Source organism: Carya illinoinensis, chromosome 11, assembly GCF_018687715.1.
Source record: "Carya illinoinensis cultivar Pawnee chromosome 11, C.illinoinensisPawnee_v1, whole genome shotgun sequence".
NCBI classification, from domain to species: Eukaryota; Viridiplantae; Streptophyta; class Magnoliopsida; order Fagales; family Juglandaceae; genus Carya; species Carya illinoinensis.
In genome coordinates this window covers 8,028,607-8,049,396 of record NC_056762.1, presented here as the reverse complement: position 1 = coordinate 8,049,396, position 20,790 = coordinate 8,028,607, and the positions used below count along the sequence as shown (strand labels likewise).

The following is a 20,790-nucleotide window of genomic DNA, read 5'->3' as shown; positions in this document are numbered from 1 at the left end:
TTATTTCATCCAACCGACTTCCACTTTTTCCTCTCTACATTTTCAGTTTCTTTCTCACAATCACCTTACCTTCACTAGAAGCAAAGGTTTTCACCATCAAAGTCGATTATCCTCCATCACTGCTTCAACTCCGATGAAAATATAGATATTCAGTTGGTACGTTAAGATATTTTTATAAAATTTTTAGATAAGTGTAAGTAATGAATTTTAAATATTACAATTAAAATGACCATTAAAAATAATAATTTAATTTAGAATGAACGATATATTCATTATGTTATTAAATATAAAATCATCAGAAAAGTGTATACATTATGAAACTTAATACAAAATATATGAAATACCCAAATATTTTTGTGGAGAAATATTTTTTTCAATCCATCAAATACCCAATTATATGAAAAAGGTCACTTTAGAATAATACATAAACAATTAAATGAATATTTTTATTTTAAAAAATATTTATAATGTGTAAAGACTTGCATATACTAATTGTATATTGAAATCAACCTCCACTAGTTGTATGATGTGTTTTTTGTTTTTTGTTTTTTTTTTACATATATTTTTTTAATATTTTTAAATTAATTTTTTTTAATTTATAATATTATTAAAAATTATTTACTTAATCATTAAGTAAAAAAAAAAAAAAAAAAGTCAACATTAAGCTCCAACGGGAGTTACCAGTGTACCCACAAGCATTTCCCTATCATGAGATGAACTAAAAAGTGCAATTAATCTCAACCGCTAAGGGAAAAATATATTAATCTCAGCTGTTGGTGCGTAAATCACCTACAAGATCACAAGAGAAATCTGTAAAATCGACGGCCAGGATCTTTCGTTTCTCTCCGAGAGGATAAAACTACAACCAGAGTGCCCAAACTACCCTCAATATATCTTCTTAAATGACTGAAAAATTTCTATTCTAAAACTTGTCACATAAATATTGGTGGATTTCTTTTGGCTGTTTATGGAGCCTCCGGAGAATATAAAAACTCCCAAAACCCTAATACTTTTGATCTCTCTCTCTTTCACACGCGCTCCAATTTCACACACTACAAAAGCAAGTGAGAGAGAGCCACTAGGGTTTTAGGCAATCACCGAGAGGGCAGAGATACGAAGAAGGGGAGAGTGAGTGAGTGAGAAAGAGCCAGTGTTTCTATCTGAGGCAGGGAATATGGGGGCTGACAAGGGAAAGAAGCTGAAGGTAGCGGAGAAAGACGAGGAGGATAACAACTCGGAGGCCATCGATGAGAAACTTGTCCTCTCCATCGAGAAGCTGCAGGAGATACAAGACGAGCTCGAAAAGGTATACTTCTCGTTCACCCTCATTCGCATTAAGGTTCTGTTCCGAACACTTTTTTTTTTTTTTTTCTTTGAAGATGAATTCAGATTTTATGTGATATTTATTTAATTTTCTTCATCTCTAAATTCCTTGGCAATAAGGCAGCATAATTTGATTTATACTGTCTATCTGGGTTGATATTTTCATTAGTTTCTATAGATTCCTAATTCAACCGATTAGGTTGATTCATATAAGTGAACAAAGCTGATATCTTTACGCTCTTAATGATGAGCACAATCCTAAAGCTCTGATCTTTATTTTCAGGGTATGGGAAATTAAGCTAAACCAGGAATTAATTAGTGTATGCTTATTTCATGTTGGAGTATATTGGTTTTCTGAGTTTTAGTGGATGGTGATTGTATACTTTAACTTGAGCCACTCAAATCACAACAATATAATATCATTTCAGTCATTTGGGCCACACAGAAATTTGGATGCATATAACTTTTATTTCTGTTGGAAGCCTCCTCGTTTACCTCTTAAATATAACTGATTGGATGTTCACTTATGTGCCACTGAAGCTGTTCTGACATAGTGACATAATTGTCATCTGTAATTATTTTCTAATGTTATAGATAAATGAGGAGGCCAGTGATAAGGTCCTGGAAGTGGAGCAGAAGTATAATGAGATACGCAAGCCTGTTTACGATAAGCGAAATGATATTATTAAAGCCATTCCTGACTTCTGGTTGACTGCTGTTAGTAATCTGTCTCCCTCTCTTTATCTTTGGGAATTTGCAATATGTTTGCTGCTATGGTGTTAAGACATCTTTATTCAGTTGATTTTTTTTCCCCAATTCTATGCAGTTTTTGAGTCATCCTGCTCTAAGTGAGCTTTTGAGTGAAGAGGATCAAAAGGTTTGTACTTTGTGCCTACTTTGATTATAAGATTTGAGTTTCACACGTATATTTGTACTTTAAACTCATTGAATCATGTTGCGAGGGTTCTTCTTATGTATCTTACAATCTAGCTGGTTTCCTCAATTTTGACATGTTCCTTCGTAGAGATTTTGCTTAATTATTTCCTACATTTTTGGTAGATATTCAAGTATTTAAGCTCTCTGGAAGTAGAGGATTTCAAAGATGTCAAATCGGGTTACTCTATCACATTGGTGAGTTCACTTTTATCTTTTTTTTCTTTCCTAATGATGGGCTATGCCTACTTCTTCAATGAGTGCTAATAAAATCCTGTTTTACCTACCCAAAAAAGAAAAAAAATTCTTTTCAGATGATTACTTTTGTATGCAACTTTTGAATAGTAATTCCTTTCTCATTGCATTTCCACGCGGATGTGAATTTCAGCCATGCTTCATACTTATTAAAAATAAAATAAAAATCAGCCATGCGTCAACTGATGAAATCGCTGAATCATAACTGATTTGTGTCTCCAATTTGCAGCACTTTAACCCAAACCCATATTTTGAAGATACAAAGCTTACAAAGACGTTCACTTATGCTGACGATGATGGAACAACAAAAATTACCGCGACATCAATAAAATGGAAAGAGGGCATGGTAAGGCCTACTTAAATTACTACTATTGGCCATATTAAACTTGTATTTTTTGTTGCAGTTTGACTAATTGTTTTACATATATGGGAAGGGCATACCAAATGGGGTTAACCATGAGAAGAAAGGGAGCAAGCGGCCTGCTAGCGATGAAAGGTCAGTTTTCCTGAGCCTATTTCAGCCAGTTCAATAACTTTGATCATCCTCTTTTTACTGACAAAATGTAATATAGATAGATCATAATAGTTAGTCAATTACGGAATATAACCACTACTTCAGGTTACGAACACAATATTGTACTGGTAATTGTGGTAGTCTCTTGAAATATTTCGAATTGGTTAAAAAGGAATTATCTTTGCTGTAGTCACTGATATGATTTGTTATCCCAATGCTGTTCTCAAAATTCAGATCTCTGATAATCCTGACACTGGAGGTAAAAGAAAACTGAATCTTTTAAAAATTATTCCTTATTTTTATTATTTTGTACTGTGTTTGAGATCAACATGAAGTAAAGGAGATACTAGTGGTTGCCTGAGACATTGGAATTATCAAAATTATTATATTGCGAACATCTGAGTTATGGATAAGACTGCACCTTAACATTCTTAATATCGATTGAGCATCTTCACTGTATAAAAAAAATATCAATTGACCATCTTCACTTTCATATTTCCTTCATGTTATGCATGTGCAGTGTTTATGTTTATCATGTTGGGTGCAACTTCTTTAGGTGGTTGACATATACAAGAGAATGAGAATGACATCTTCACTTTTATATTTTCTTCCTATTTATGCCTATGTCGCATTCTGTTTTATCATGTTGAATGCAGCTTCTTTAGCTGGTTTACCGATATTCAAGAGAAAGATAACTTGGATGACATTCATGATGAGGTAAGTTCTGTTTCTACCTTCAAATTTCCATCAGTATTTTTCGTTCAATGTTGGAGTTATTGGTTTCTTTCCATTGTTACCATTATCTTATTTTGATACACTTATCGGACTTATGTATTAAGCTTTCACTTACCTATTAAAAAAAAAAGTATTAAGCTTTCACTTCCAACAAATTTCAGATTGCAGAAATCATCAAGGAGGATTTATGGCCAAATCCACTCACTTATTTCAATAATGTAACTTCTTTTCTCTTGTTTCATTCCCTTTAATCCCATTAGTCATCAATGGGTTTTTTTATTTTTATTTTTATCAATTTCTTAGGAGCTTCTATTACTTTCATACTCGTCTATTCTAATAGTAGTTGGTGACATCTTTGAAATAGGATGCGGATGAGGAAGACTTTGACGAGGAAGTGGCCGGAGAAGAGGTAAATGTATATGTTTATATGTTTTTTGTGTGTATGTTTGGGAATTTGATTTGGGTTCACTACATCCCTTGAACAATTTTGCCCATTTGGGATCAATATGTAGCTTAGTTTATATTCGGTGTAATCACACTAAGTTCACCATTTGATGTTGAGCTAAAACAGTCACATGTGCATAAACATCTCCCAACCACTTGTGTTGGGTAGGACAACTAGCAGAAATATGTGCAGGTTTCAAAGATTTGGTACCCTTGTTTCTGAACATGGTGATACATGGTTAAAGTAGTTTGCTGGATGGGAAGGATGTAAGGTTAACACGAGAACTATGTCTAGTTGGTGGGGAGAGGCAATTTGGGGTGATTGGAATCTTGAACTGTTCAATATGAGGCTTTGAGAGAGCTGGTTAACATTCAGCTTCCCTTCAAGAGTGGAAAAAACAAGCCAAATGGTTCTTGAATTGTTATCCCAAGTGTAAGATTTATGTCAACTAGAAGAAGTTTTTTACTTATTAAAAAAAAAAAAAAATAGAAGAAGCTCATTAATGATGTGGAAGTGCTTTAGGAGCATAATTATTCTTTAGACTATTGTAACCTATCAAAAAAAAAAAAAAATTATTCTTTAGACTATTGTAATAATGGCTGGCATGGTGTCACAACCTCTCCCTCCCCTTGATGGAAATGGACCAAGAGAGGGGTGATTGCTTCTGCTGAGGTTTAGTTTGGGCTGTATGAGCTTATTGGCGGTTGACTCAAATGTGGTTGAAGGTCTTGTACTATCCAGTTAATGTTTATTTGACTTAGATACCTTTATTAGTGAGCAAAAGGTGATACCAAGTACACCAGGAGCATAAACTAAAATTGCCTATGTTGAAAGAGTTTTAAAAAATAAAAAATAAAAAAATAAATCTAAAAAGTAACCTAGATAAATTCAGGATTGTTGCCACTAATGGTAAAGAGATTTAAAGAAATCCTTTAGCTGCTCCAAATTCTTTTTGCAATCCTCAAGCATTCCTCCCTCCAAATGCACCACTAGCAAATTAGGGCAATTTTCCACAAAGTTCCACTGTGAAGACTACCATACCTACGGTTTCAGCAAATCAACAGGTCCATTACCTGCCTTGGCATTTCCCAACTAAACCGGAACAGGCTGAAAACAGTTTCTATAGGATTTCCTGCTTGTGAAGTGAGAGGAACCAACTATAGAGCAGAACTTAAGGATCTTCTCTTTGGTCTTTACCTATGTCGCAAACTTAATTAATTTTGTAGATTGATTCAAAGATTCAAGTAGTTGTTAGTTGGCTGAAGCGATGTGAGAGAGGTGTGGGAGGAGATCTTTGAGGTGAGGCTTAACATGCACTTACAGTTTGTCATGTATTTGAGGGAGGGCACCCTGTAGTTTTGGTCATTTCCAACAGTATTGTTGACTATATATTAGTGTTTATCCTGTTTGGACTTCCAGATATTAAATTAACACTCATTAATATGAAAATTAGGATTATCATATTCCAAGGCCGATGAATGCCTATGGTTTTTCTCTGGTGGGATTATATGACAGGCATTATACATCTAGATAATTGTTTTTTCATTTTGAATTTTGACCACCGCCAGGGAAAGGATGGTGATGACTCTGAAGAGGATGAGGATGACCAAGAAGATGATGACGATGATGAAGACGACGAAGATGGTGTTGAGGATGATGGCAAGTGAAGTACCTTAATCAGCGCGTTCACTTATGGGTTTCATTGCCTTGGTAACAGTTTATTTATGTAAAGTGAGTGGTCCTTAAATAGTTGCTGAAATATCCTGTGATAGTGGAGGGTGACCATGGTAACTCTTTTATAATAGTTATTTTATCTTGTAGGCAATTGACTACTGCCCACACGGCCAGTCTGTAATTTTCGGAATGTTATTTCTTTTTGCTTCAAGCCCATTTTCTGTTGTTTTCTGGGGTTATTTTTTGTGGGTTCCCTCCCTAATATGCTGTCTCCTTGACGACAATGGTATATTATTACATTTCGTGGTAACTTAATGAGAGTAAAATCATAGTATTTGGTGTAAATCTGTTCTGGTGTTCTTCCTGTACATGCCCTTTTTCCACTCATATTGTGCCATTTATTAGCATGATTAGTGCTACAATATATGTGATCATCCCTCGGATCTATAAGTGAGATTTGCTCTGGTACAGCTGCAGATTAGATCATCACCTGATTTAACATTCATATTGTATTCGTGACATCAGTGCTGGAAAAATTACATTTCTGGTCAGTTATTGTTTATGCAGGGAGGGTTAATATCAAGGTTCCAAAAAAAGGGTTCGATTTAGGTCGATTCAAATTGAATTAATAAAAAACCAAACTGATTTTTGTGAACTTTTTTCATCATTCGTTGAACCGCTTCGATCGACAGTCAATTCTAATAAATTTTAAACTTATTTGAGCCTATTTCTATAAAAAACTATATTTATTTTTAAGTTATCTAGCAATTAAGTTTAATTTTTTAATTTCTTGTACAAAAGTATGATGGACCTAAACATATATTAACTTCATCATTATATTCAATAATAATCTTGGAAAATTTAAAAGACAAAAAAACATGTAATTCTTTACTTTCTTTAGTTGAGTAAAAAAAATTAAGAGATGAATGAGTATTTTATATTAAACTTGTGTTTATGCATAAAATACTATATTTGCCGCTGTATTTATAACGTAATGATCTTTATCTTTTTAGTAAATGAGGCAAAAAATAAATGTTGATAATTGAGGATAAATTATATGCTCATTAAAACTATTTGGGTTCATATAATATTTTTATTGAAACTTATAATGAATTTATACTTTTTACTCTTTAAATGTTTGAATTCCATTATATATGATTTTTAATATTTTTATCATCATTAAAATAACTGATTCAAAATTATTATGAATCGCCTCATGTAAATTGTTGAATCACCAAATTTATTGAATCGATTCTTTTCTGATTCCGAGCCTGATTATGATATTTTGAGCCTTAATTTCTATTCGATCTCTAGACTGTAATCTAAGCTTAAAACTCATCCAAATCTAAATCTAAATTTTAATATAAAATCTAGTTATGATCAGAAGATCTTGATTTTAAAGATATATAGATCTTTCATTTAATATGTAATCTAAATAGGAGATTTGGATTTTGAATAAATTCGAACGCACAATCTTCTTTCTTTTAAGGATTTCTGCAAGACTAATGAAATTGCACGCCATTCGTAACCTTCACGATCGAGCTTAGACGCATCCACAATAATTGTCAAAAAACACCTCTCTATTATCTAGAAAATCTCTCTAAAAAATATATATGCACGTATCTTTTTCTATCATTTTATCCCTCAAACTCTTCTAAATTATATCTCCAAAAATAAATCGTTAGACCCTTTTAAAAACACCATACGTGCTAACCCCTCTAGAAGATATTATTTCAAATCAAGAAATAAAAGCCAAATAAATAAAATCTCAATAAAGCTGAAAAATTATGAAAGAAACGTACAAAGCCATAAACTCAGTACCTGCAGTTATCCCTAAGGGTACTAAAAAGTCCAGCTATGAGTTATTTATTAACAACAACGTTCGGACAAGAATAAAAAGATAACGGCAGCAAAGTAATTGAGAAGTCCGCCAGGCTCAGCAAAGTAATTTACTATCACAGGTAACGGTTTGTTTTAGCCAGCTGCAAGTTTTTAGTGTTCAACAAGAAGTTTGAATGTCTGCCATTCATCCTTTTTAATATACAACTACTTGATTTTGTCTGCTTCTACATCTTCAACTTCAAAGTCATCAAGCTGCAAGCAGAGTTTCAAGGTTGAAAGAAATGGCTGGCTCAGGCATTCCCACAGTTGATCTCTCTCCTTTCTTTAGTAGCAATGGTGATCAGGGAGACAAGGAGAAGAAATTAGCAATGGACGCAATTTACCAGTCCTGTTCAGAGCATGGATTCTTCCGTATTGTGAACCATGGGGTGCCACTCGACTTGATGAACCGTGCCCTCCAACTCTCCAAGACATTTTTTGAGTACCCTGATGACGAAAAGCTCAAGTGTAGTCCTGTATCTGCTGCACCGCTTCCTGCTGGTTACACTAGGCATCCTCAAAACTCACCGGACAGGAATGAGTACTTGCTCCTCTTTCCACCCAACTCTCGCTTCAATATCTACCCCCAAAACCCACCGGAATTCAGGTTAAGTGGCCGTGATCTACCGGATTTTATCACCTGAAACTAAATTGGGCCCCAAGCATCAAATAGGCTTGCAATAATAGGAAAATGTTGTTTTTCGTCTTAGATCCTGTCATTTTCAATCATACCAGTTAATATAACTTACTGTAAGTGGCTTTTCATTTAAGAAGCTATTTAAACTGTCTCATGAAAAACTCAAGATGAAGAATTGCAATTACGAGGTTATTAAATACTCATTATTGTTCATCAAAATTAATTGGTGCAGTTGTGAAGAATATAAATTTAACTAGCCTTTATAATGAATCCTAGATTATTCTTTTAGTTAGCTGATTGCATGCAGTACTGGCAGATATATATATATGTTTTAATTACTCAAAACATGGTTAAAATATATGCATATTGTTGATTTTGATAGGGAAGTATTGGAAGAGATTTTCTCCCACTTAACCAGAACTGGAATGCTTGTAGAGAGCATCTTAAATGAGTGCTTGGGTCTCCCTCCCAACTTCCTTAGGGAATACAATCAAGATAGGAGCTGGGATTTCATGGCAGCTTTGCGTTACTTCCCGGCAACTAAAGTAGAGAATAATGGTATCTCGGAACATGAAGATGGGAATTTGATCACTTTTGTGTTTCAAGACGAAGTTGGAGGCCTAGAAGTTCTAAAAAATGGAGAATGGATTCCTGTAACTCCAGTTGAAGACACCATTGTTGTCAATGTAGGCGATGTCATTCAGGTTGTCCCAAATTCATCTCTTCTGATCATCTCTATTTTCAAACTCAATTATTCCTAAGAGTGAACTAAGAAGAGTCGAAGTAGTGGTTTGAGTTTTGATAGTCAAGGGTGTTACATGACTCACTTAATATCGTTGATGTGACAAATCTATATTAGTCATAATAAAAAAAATTGAAACTAAAGAATCATAACCTCGAAATCATGCATATCAAGTTAATGATGTTATGTGCACTTACATCTGTGGTGTTGATGAGCAACATTACTCAGACAAATAACACTAACTCGAAAATCTTTTGAGGTTTAGAGTAGAAGAGAATTGTAGGTTCCCAAAAGTTCTGATTTTCTTAAATTAATGTTAGTGAGTAGAAGACAAAATTTGAGTAATTAAGATGGACTTATCTCTCAAAAAGCTTCAAGTTGTTTGGAAATTCTCTCTAGATCTGTCTCTCTAATTTCTTTCGAGGGGACTGAACAGGTTGTTATTGCTTCCTAATGTAAGCTTATGATTAAAGCTGGTTGGAATAAACCAACTAATAATTTGTTTTCTTCTTTGGAAAACATGATTTTGAGATTTCAGGTCTTGAGCAACAAAAAATTTAAGAGTGCTACTCACAGAGTGGTGAGAAGCGAAGAAAGAAGCAGATTCTCATATGCATATTTCTATAACTTGCAAGGAGACAAGTGGGTAGAGCCATTATCACAGTTCACTAAAGAGATTGGAGAGCCACCAAAGTACCGAGGATTCCAACACAAAGAGTACCAGCAGCTGAGGATGAGAAACAAGACCCATCCACCTTCACGACCTGAAGATGTTATAAACATTAGCCACTATGAAATATCCACCTAGTCACTCATCTACTTTTTCTCCCGCTCCTCCCTCAGTATTTCTGGTTTTTGATCTCCTCGCATTAATAATGTACCCCTTTCCCCCTGGGCAAAAATCATATTCCATTTGTGTTTTGAGTTCTTCTGTTAAATGTGCTCGTGAAAACATGGTTAAAATATATGCATCGTGAAATATATGTGTGATTGTGAAGTGATGCTGGGTTTGTTTCATGTAATTAATTGGATCCACCAAGGAATTATGTGCTTAAAACTAGTAGGTTTATATAAATTTTACTGGGCCGTAATCTTATTTTAATTGATTATCTGGATATGAGATGAGAAGTAGGATTATGTTTATTAGTTATGATTATGTAACTCACCAATCACCATTCCGGGGCTCAAACGTTGTATGTCTATCTCCTCCTTTGGGACCCACCCCTTCAGGTGGGATCCACTTGAAATGGTGCAGTAGCTGACCCACCATGGAGGTGACCAAGTTGATGCATGCTAAGTTGCGCGGCTGGACACATGCGCCTCCCGCCCTGCACCAAATGGCAGTAAACGAAAATCATTGCCTTCCATGTCAACATCCTCTTCCATTCAGGTACTGTTCTGGCCTAAACTCCAATGGTTCTTTCTAAACGTTTGGACTATAGATAAACCTTTGGGTCCCAATCTATGGCCCAAACCATTTACCTGAACACTTTGTTATATTTATTATCTAATAAATCTACACCTTTCTTGCACTTGATCTTCACTTCAAACTCTAATTTAATCTTGATAAAACTAGAGTGTGAAAACCCTCCGTTTCTCTCCAGGACGATGGTGGCTCCAAGAAAGGTAAAGTGAAAAATCAGACTATGCACCTCTCTTACCAAGGCACACATGCCTTTTATACAAAGTTTTACACATTTGCTTTTTATACAAAATTATATAAATGCCATTAATGAAAATACATGGGAGTAGAAAATGATAAGTCGTATAGAACACTTTCAAAAGGCTTGACATATCTTCAACAAATCTCCACTTTGACAAGCCTTTTATCCATACAAAGTGATATTCTTCTTCCTCTAGACTATTCTTGCAAAGTAATCTGAACTCTAATAGCTCCCCATATTAATCAAATTTAGGCAATGCCTAAACTTGATAGCTGGTAGGGATTTTGTCATCATATTAGAAGGGTTTTTCCTCAGTTAAAACTTTTTCTACTTTAACCTCTCCATATACTATTACATCCCTTACAAAATGAAGTCGAATGTCTGTGTTTAGACCTTTCGTGGTATACTGAATTTTTAGCAATATGTATAGTGCTTTGTTTATCACAATGAACTGTGATAACCCCTTTAAATATGCCTAACTCATGTGAAAAACTATTTAACCACATAACCTCCTTTATTGCTTCTGTCATAGCAATATATTCAGCTTCAATTGTTGATAAAGCAATTACAAATTGTAAATTAGCTTTCCAACTAATAGCCCCCCCAAATGCTGTAAATACATATCTAGTCAAAGACTTTTTAGTATCCAAATTAGCAACATAGTTAGAATCCACAAATCCCTCTAACTCACTCCCCTGTTGCACATCCCCTCCAAACTTCAAACCTAGATACTATGTTCCAATTAAGTACTGTAATACTCACTTCATAACATGTCAATGTGGCTTCCCAAGGTTACTCATAAACCTACTTACCATGCTAACAGCATAGGTTAAATCAAGTCTAGAGCACACCATAGCTTACATGATGCTTCCCACCATGCTTGCATTGGGTATACTTTGCATAAATCTAATGTCTTCCTCGATTTTAGGGGATTGATTTATTGACAGTTTTGAATGTTGTCCTATTGGTGTGCTAATAGGTTTTAAATTAGACATATCAAACCTGCTGATGATCTTGGTGATATATTTTTTCTAAGATAGATAGAGAAGTCTTATTTTCCTATCTCTAACTATTTCCATACCTAATATCATCTTAGCTGGCCCAAGTTCCTTCATCTCAAATTCTGTTATCAGTATACACTTAACTTCCTAAATTAGATCAGCATCCTATAAGCATGTCATCTAGATATAAGAGTTAGTAAATAATGTAGTTCCTAGAATGCTTAAAATACACACAGCTATCATAATGACTCATTTTAAACCCATTGTCCAACATATGAGAGTCAAATCTTTTGTACCATTGCCTTGGGGATTGTTTAAGTCCATACAATGATTTTTTAAGTAAACAAACATGATCAATGTGGACTCATTTACATAATCCTCAGGGGGTTGCATGTAAATAGTCTCATTTAGTTCACCATGCAAGAAAGTTATTTTTACATCTGATTGCTCTAAGTGTAAATCTTTATAAGATAAAATTAACCTTATTGAACTATGTTTAACAACAGGTAAAAAAATTTCATTAAAATCTATCACTTCCCTTGGAGTGAACTTCTTCGCTACCAACCTAGCCTTATACCTAGGACCCTCAACTCCTGGTATGCTTTCTTTCTTTTTTTAGATCCATTTAGACCCTACCAGCTTAGCCTTTTTAGACTTAACAACCATTTCCCAAGTATGATTCTTTTTCAAAGAATCCATTTCCTCATCCATGGTCTATACCCATTTATGAGACTCAATACTTTCCATGACTTCCTTGTAGGATCTAGGATCCATTTCCACAACTTCATTTGCTATGGTCAAAGCAAAAGCAGTCAGTTTAGCTTGACCATACCTCTTGGGGGTTTTATAACCCTCCTTTTTCTATCCCTGACCAAGTTGTATGAACTAACTCTACCTCGGTCCTTAGCACCTAAAGTGGAAGTTTGAGTCTCAGCATCCTGGCCTTCTAATTTCTTCAAATTATTGTCAGGTTGCTCCACCTCAATATGTATCTTCTCCGGGTTAGTATCCTGAGTGGGTTCAAGTCTTTTAGTTTTAACCCGAACTATTTCATGTTCATTAAAGACCATATCTCTACTAATGATACATTTTTGTATCCCTGACTCGTCAATCCATAACTTGTACCATTTTACTCCCTCTAGGTACAATACAAAGATACATTTCATATCCCTTGGTTCCAGTTTGTTAGTTTGGATGTGAGCATACGCAATACACCCAAACACCCTCAAGTAATCATAGTTTGAAAGTTTTCCAATCCACATTTCTTGAGGAGTCTTAAGCCCTATAGCTGAAGAAGACTTCTATTAATTAAATGGACTGTTGTTGTGGCAGCTTCAGTCCAAAAAGACTTAGGAAGTCCCGAGTTTGACAGTAAGCATCTAACCCTCTCCAATATAGTCCTATTCATCCTCTCGGCTAGACCATTCTGTTGAGGGGTTTCCCTTACTGTTTTATACCTAGCCATACCCTCATTCTTACATAACTGATTGAATTCACTTAAGAGATACTCAAGCCCATTATTAGTTATTAATTTCTTAACCTTCATTTCTACTTGAGTTTCTACCAATTTCTTCAATTCCTTGAATTTCTCAAAAGTGTCACTCTTATTTTTAAGAATATATAGCCACACTTTTTTGGAATAGTCATCAATTATAGAGAGGAAATAACTTCTCCCTCAATGTGAGTTGACCCGAGCTGGACCCCAAAGGTCTGAGTGCACAGTCCAAGGTTTTTTTTTTTTTTTTGTGGTGTGAATGACTGTTTTTAAGCTTACCTTTTTAGCTTTCCCAATGATGCAATCCTCACAAAGAGGTAAATTTTTCAATTTTTTCTCACCTAGCAGTCCCTGTTTATGGAGTTCTAACAGTCTCTTGTGACTCACGTGACCTAATCTTTTGTGCCATAGAACAACCCTATCCTCATCCTTCTCTAGAATAGAAGAAACCTCACCTATAACAGTTTTTCCAATGAGGGTATACAAGCCATTTTTAATGACTTATTTCATCACGATAAGTGAACTCTTAGCAACCCTCAAAGATCCTGATTCAGATCTAAAAGTGTACCCGGATTGGTCTAACACATTTAGTGAGATTAGGTTCCTTTTTAATTTAGGTATATATCTAACTTCAGTTAAGAGTCTTTCAATATCATCATGGAGCCTTAGTCTCACTGACCCTGTATCCTAGATTTTACAAGACTTATTGTTGCCAAGCATCACAAACCCCCCATCTAAACTTCAAACCATGTTTTATTAGGACACATGTGAAAAGTGCATCCTGAATCAATGATCCAATCTTTTCCTAAATCAACTTCGGACACATTTAGGACATCGGCACTCTTATACCCATCACTCACAACCGAGGCATCCCGCTCCTCTTTAGACCCATTTCCTGTGTTAGATATCTTATTAGGGCAATCTCTTTTGAAATGCCCCTCTTTGTGACATAGGAAGCATTTTAATTTCTTCTTTTTAGACTTAAACCTACCTCTCACATTGTTTTTATTATTCTTTCCCTTTTAACCTTTTATTAAAGTTAGTGTTTCCCTCCCATACATCATTGTCTATTTCAAACTAGCATAAGAATTATCCAGAGAACTGAACAATAAAATTGCTTGATCTTCATCATCAATTTTAATATCAATATTAGTCAAATCTAAAATAATTTTATTAAAAAAATCGAGATGGTCAGAAATCAATATACCTGCAGATATCTTGAATGTGTAGAGCTTTATTTTCTTGTACAATTGGTTAGCCAAAGATTTTGTCATGTAGAGGCTCCCTAATTTCAGCCAGATTCTAGCAGCGGAGTCTTCATTGGCTATCTCCATCAGAACTTTGTCTCCGAGATAAAGAATGAGAGCGCTGTGATTCTTCCTCAAAATTTCTTTCTTATCGTTCTCTTCAATAGATTCCATTTTCTTTTTTCCAAGAAGAGTTTCTTAGAGATCTTGTTGAGTGAGAAGGGCTTTCATCTTGATCCTCCACAGTCCAGAGTCATTTTTTTCATCAATTTTTAAAATATCGAACCTCGCAGTCTCTATCAAACCGAGCTTTTGATACCACTTGTTATATTTTCAGCCCTCTCACAAACAAGAAAACCATTTCTCACCCCCACAAAATAGGGAGTGGCTTCCTCTTATTATCCTCTAATGAAACCACACATTTTTTGCACTTGATCTTTACCTCAAACTCTAATTTAATCTTGAGCAAACTAGGGTTTGAAAACCCTCCATTTCTCTCCAGGACGATGGCGGCTCCAAGAAAGGTAAAGTGAAAAATCGGACTCTGCACCTCTCTTACGAAGGCACACATGCCTTTTATACAAAGCTTTACACATTTTCCTTTTATACAAAATTACATAAATGCCATTAATGAAAATACATGGAAATAGAGAACAACAAGTCGTATAGAACACTTTCAAAAGGCTTGACATATCTTTAACACACTTGATCTCAAGAATTGAAACTTTGTATTTCTGAAACTTGATTTTTACAGTGAGAGAGTGATAAGAATAAATAAATATAAGGAATAAATCTATCTAAGGCAACTAGTTGAGTATGGTATGAATTTACAATTACAAAATTAAAGGCTAATTTCCTAAAATCGTGGTGTTACAAAAATGGAGGAGATATTTGCTTGATTTGTGATAAGTGAGCTGATAATACTTGAACCTTTGGAATGGCATGCCCTCAAATCTTGACATTGGCATTGGTTGGCCCTATGGGGGAGCATCATTGGGGTTGGAGGGTGCAACCTTAATGCGTCCTTTGCTACACTTTGTAGTAAGGTAGGCTTGGGAGGTCAGATTCTAACATCATATGATTGGGCCCGAGCAAGCTGTCCTGCTCAGGATATTGGGCCTTGTGTTGGACCCTCAGTTCTTAATCAACTTGGCTATATATGGCCCATGGCCCATTTTGCAGTAATACATAGCAATGGTGTCTATACTTGAAATGACCATGTCTGTCCAGACTGTCCCAATGTTTTCCTATTATGGTATCCTCATTGAGTTCATATCATTCTCTAAGAGTAGCCAATGTATCTGCAAAGTGGGGCTTGTCATCACCATCAATATTATTGTAAGTGTGCATGTGCTCTTCCATGAGAGTTCGGTCTATAAGCTTCTTTCTACGTGCAAAATACTTGGCAAATTCTTCATTTTTAATCCATGTAATCCATCCCAGCCACTTGATCGACTCAAATAAGGCAAGTGATTCTCCAAACTCTATTGCATTTAACACAATTGCAATGACTTCCAACCCTTTCTTTTATTGTCTATTACACCACCCTTATAATTCTCAAAACGCTTTCCAAATACTAGTATTGTAATATTGTTGAATGCCACATGAGCTCAAATACTTCCTTGCCACTACAGTTTTTCCAGGATTTTCAAGTCTGCTGCAATCCTAGAAAATGGAATCAACCATGGCTCTAACTTTATCATCCCTAATGGATCTATGATCCTCAAGGCTCTTGGGAGAGAAATTAAAGCTCAAGAGTACAAAGCTTTCTTCCCTTCATATATATAGTACTGGGAGCGAGCCGTAATCAGCGCAAATAAGGTCATTGCCGCCATCTTTGGTTATCTTAGCAGTTGCCTTACTACTGTGCCGACTTGCAAATTGCAGATCCTTATCTTTGAGAACTTCCTTTGCCAACTCGGAGTTAGACACTACTATGCTTAGATTTGAACCATACCAAACCGATAATATAAAAGTTTGAGGCCATTTCTAAATAGTTGGGGCATTTTACTGGCTTGGTTTGGTAAAGGTTTCTATGATCGATTGGCCAAGGTAATGGTCCTAGTTTGCAGGCAAAGAAGACCATGATGAAGGTGATTGATATAGGGAATGGAGGGAGATTAGCCATTAGTTAATGAAAAAATAAATGCAGGGAGTTTATATCTTTGTTAATATTCAGATTATCATCGATCGGGTAATGGTCACTTTCTTTCATGATGTACATATATGATGTGATAATTTTATTTTTTTAAAAACATCATGTGCTAATCCATAAATGTGTTACAAATTCCAATAATATTGAACCTAAAGCAAGCTTAATTTCCAGCTTCTAACAAATGTGTTTTACAATAAACTATAAAGTAATGTATATTAATTATACTTTTAAAAATAGAAAACTCTTGCACTTCTATCAATAAGAATGAGTTAAAAATAAATAATAAAGGTGACCCGAGACTCGCTACCTTCTATTAACCTGTCGCTTCTTCTGATTGCCCCCCTTCTCAATGCCAACAACATGACACAATCTTAACAGTCATATATTAATTATTAATTAAGAATGTACATTAATTATAAATTTTCATGCGATAAAGAGTATACTTTGTTAGTTTTAGAAGTTTAGCTTCTTTGGAAAAATACTTCCACTTTGTACCTCAATTTGGCACTATAATCCTGATGGTGGAATCTTAATAAAGAGTACATATTAATGTAAAATCTTTTAACTTTAAGAACGCTATGTTATAAAAGTGATCATTTGGGTTGAGATTACAAAAGAGGCACCAAAATTCAAAGATATAAATTATATTTAATTTCCATTTGACTTACTTAGTGCTAACGTGGCAATAACAAGGACAAGACTCCAGACAATTTTTGGGTGAACATGTGTGTTTGAAAAAAAATGATCAAAAGCAAGAGCACATAGCCATATACATGTTGTGCAATGTACAAGTACCATGACATGCCGACAGCAATTATGGATATATATATATATATATATATATATTTTAATTTTTTTACTAATAAACAACAACATTTATGATTTAATCCTCTGAATCGGAGTGGAAAAATAATAATTTTATTTTTCTTTTTATGTAAAAAAAAAAAAAGTTATCTGTTCTTGATTTACACGTGGCAAAAAGGAGTATGAGAGCATATAATTCATTGGCCAATTGGTGGTAGAAGGAATCTGGTGGGGTCTGCTTTTTTGTAAGGTGAAGATGAAGTTGGGAAAGTGATGTGAACCCCTTATGACATCAACCCCTATCTACTTAGAGCTAAAGATTCCAATTGTCTAAAATCCACCGTGGCATTATAAACCAATTTTGTGGGCCAACTATCAAATAATATTGTCGAAGCATCGAGATTTTTTTTATTTTTAATATATTTTTTGAAATAAACCATGCCAATTTCATTCGTAGTCAAAATTTATTTATTAAAAGCTTTTTCTTTCTCTAAACACCTCAATATAAAATCAGTGGCTTCCTCTATCCACACCTTCTCAACGTCTAAGTGTATAGCCGCTGTTGCAAAGGTATGTGCTGCTGTGTTTTTACTTCGATGATGCTTCTATGGTAAGAAATGTCTTCATTTACATCATTGACTACATTAACTATTGGTTGTGCATCCCTTTGTAAAATCACTTTGATGAAGTTCAGATCACTGCAAATTTTCATCGTTTTCCATAGTGCATAACTTTCTGCTATGGCTGGTTACTCAACATTACTTCTTTGATCCCAACATGCTACCCTCACTTCCCCTTTCCCATCTCTAATGATGATTCTCATCCCCATCTTCCTTGTCTTTATATCAAGTGTTGCATCCCCATTTGCCTTCACAAAATTCTGCTCTGGTATTTTACAAAACAGCGAGTTGAGATCTATTTATTTGGTAGGTGAAGATTTTGAGAATTTCTTCGAAAGATTTGAGATTGTAATTTGTATAGAGATAGAGAGAAATAAGAGGGTGTTTCAATAAAAAAAATCTTGAAAATATGTTTTGCATTGAGGTTTATAAAAAATAGAAGTTCATAGATTTGAGAAATTATTCAAATGAAATTTTGTGAACGGGTGTTTCATGTGTTTTTGTAAAATTTATTTTGGTTTTTGTATATATATATATATTACAGAAGTCTAGATAATGATTGTAATTTTTTTTTCAAAAAAGTAGATATATTTATTGAGTTAAAATTAATTGTTTGGAGTGAATATAAAGATTTTTCAAAAAAGTGAAAACCGAACATATCTCCTTTGATTTGCATTAAATTCCTCAATTTAATCTAGTAGATTGGTCGATTGGTTGGGGACAAGTATTTTTTTTATATAATATAAAAAGAGAAAATGGAAAAACAGAGTTACAGAACTCTCTATTCTTAATTTAGTTAATCCACAAAGTTGGAATGTGTAATGTTGAACTTCTTGATCTTAGATTTTTTCATATTTGATTACACTTATTCAGTAGACGACCCCGCTCGTACTGCTTAAAAGACACCACTCAAGAAAATGAGCTACCGCATCTATGGAATACCGAACATCTAAAAAAGAACTATATAAGCAATGAAAGACTATGAATAAAGTTGATTATTTCCCTCTTGTGCATCTCCTCACCCGAAACTCCTCACCTGAAAATGTTGATTCCTCATACTTGTTGTGGATAATAGGGTATGCAAGTTTTTAGACTATGCGACCCTCACCAACTAATTTCAAGTCCTTAGACTCGTTATGGATAATAGGGCGCGCAAGTTACCAGATTGCTGCATCCTCACCCATCGGCATTGAGCCCTTAGACTTGCGGTGAGGAATGTGAAGAAAAATGGTGCACAAGTCCTTAGACTGCACTACCCTCCCCATAGTGACACTCAGAAACGTGTTAAGAATATCAAGCGATTGAAACACAGAGCATATAATACAAAACAATCAGAGGCAATTATTACAGTCAATTAACATGAGGAAAAATATCCATATACTCAAAATATCATTCTTGTACAAAGGTGGCTAGCACAACCAAGAAAGAAAAAATGATAAACAAAAATGCTCACAACCGAAAGGCGCCGTGTTCAAGCAAGAGGAATTGGAAGGGTCGGGGCCAAGGCTAGGAATGCATAAGGCATTATGTCCCGCCCAAAAGCGTCCACATATAGGCGAGAGACACGGTTAGGCTTGAAAGGTCAAGGTTCAGTGTCCTCAAGTTAGTATGAGGGCTTGCTAGTAAGAAGGCTCTCAACCTCTCCAAGCTCAATGCCATAGCCATAGTCGAAGGCCCTATTGCAAACCGGCTTGACTGCCAAGAGCGGAAAGGCGAGCAACCTACTCACCAAAAGCAGCCAGCTCGAAATCTAACTCCTTGATATAATTATCACAAGCTTTAACCCTCCTGTCGAGTCGAAGCATAGAGTCCATCAGTTCACTCTGCCTCTTGTCCATCTTGTCACGGTCCCTCTTCATTGTTGCATGCTAGCTAGACAACTCCTCCAACTTTCCCCTCTTTTATATTGATTTCATTGATTAGCTGTTGTGGTAATATTTCAGATCTTCTACTCATTGTTTGCTAAATGTTTTGACGACATGGGATATCCTAAATTTTTATATGCATTGTATATTTGGTGTGACCCTGAGATTCCTTCTCTGCTTCTCTGGATCTCCTACTCACTGTTTGGTTTATCTTTTTTACCTACATAAGTTTATAATTCAGTTTTGGAGGGGCTTTTTTTAGAGAGAGGTGTCTTGCATTGATTTTTTTGTTCTCTATAAATACGGTTTCTTCTAGATCTTTGTATATATTGTGCATTTGTTTGATTTTATAAATTCTGTCTATATCTTGTGTATCCCATTGAACGTTTCTAATAACCAATATGAGAAATGATGGTCACAAAATATACATTGTGTTTGGTTTCCTCTGTAAATTCCTTACTTGCATTTCTTCTTTATATATTTAACATTTGTTTGATTTAAATCCCTTCTTTACTTGTTTGATTCCTCACAAATATATTTATCTGCTGTAAATAAGGTTATTACATATACTCTTTTGTACAAAGGGTTTTCATATGCATCTTCCTTGTCTCTACTTATCTGCCAAATGTTTTTAAAATACTTTAATAATTTCTATTAGATCCTTATATATATTGTATATTGTGTTTGGTTTGTACTAAACCACTTATCTGTCTCATGTGTTCCAATGTTATGATTTTTATTTTTGTAGTAATTTGTTTGACTTCTCACCAATATATTTATCTACTGCAAGTAAATATATT

At 34.8% G+C, this 20,790-nt stretch overlaps 2 protein-coding genes and 1 pseudogene across 3 annotated transcripts; 2 read left to right on the top strand and 1 right to left on the bottom strand.

Moving 5' to 3' along the window:
• Positions 1–1,021: 1,021 nt before the first annotated feature.
• On the top strand, positions 1,022–6,224 carry LOC122281935 (NAP1-related protein 2). Its single transcript, XM_043093810.1, has 10 exons — positions 1,022–1,306; positions 1,918–2,040; positions 2,150–2,200; positions 2,383–2,454; positions 2,741–2,857; positions 2,946–3,007; positions 3,682–3,742; positions 3,922–3,978; positions 4,125–4,169; positions 5,774–6,224. The coding sequence occupies exons 1-10, from the start codon at positions 1,175–1,177 to the stop codon at positions 5,870–5,872; spliced, it is 819 nt and encodes a 272-aa protein (XP_042949744.1). The 5' UTR covers positions 1,022–1,174; the 3' UTR covers positions 5,873–6,224.
• A 1,465-nt stretch (positions 6,225–7,689) lies between these two features.
• Positions 7,690–10,140, top strand: LOC122280847 (flavonol synthase/flavanone 3-hydroxylase-like). Of its 2 annotated transcripts, XM_043091912.1 has the most exons (4): positions 7,690–7,840; positions 7,966–8,367; positions 8,780–9,101; positions 9,678–10,140. In XM_043091912.1, the coding sequence occupies exons 2-4, from the start codon at positions 8,003–8,005 to the stop codon at positions 9,945–9,947; spliced, it is 957 nt and encodes a 318-aa protein (XP_042947846.1). In that variant the 5' UTR covers positions 7,690–7,840; positions 7,966–8,002; the 3' UTR covers positions 9,948–10,140. The 2 variants fall into 2 exon arrangements, with proteins under 2 accessions (XP_042947846.1, XP_042947845.1); XM_043091911.1 differs by lacking the exon at positions 7,690–7,840 and having other exon boundaries at positions 7,857–8,367.
• Positions 10,141–10,208: 68 nt separating this feature from the next.
• LOC122282181 lies at positions 10,209–19,984 on the bottom strand (annotated as a pseudogene).
• Between the last annotated feature and the right edge of the window lie 806 nt (positions 19,985–20,790).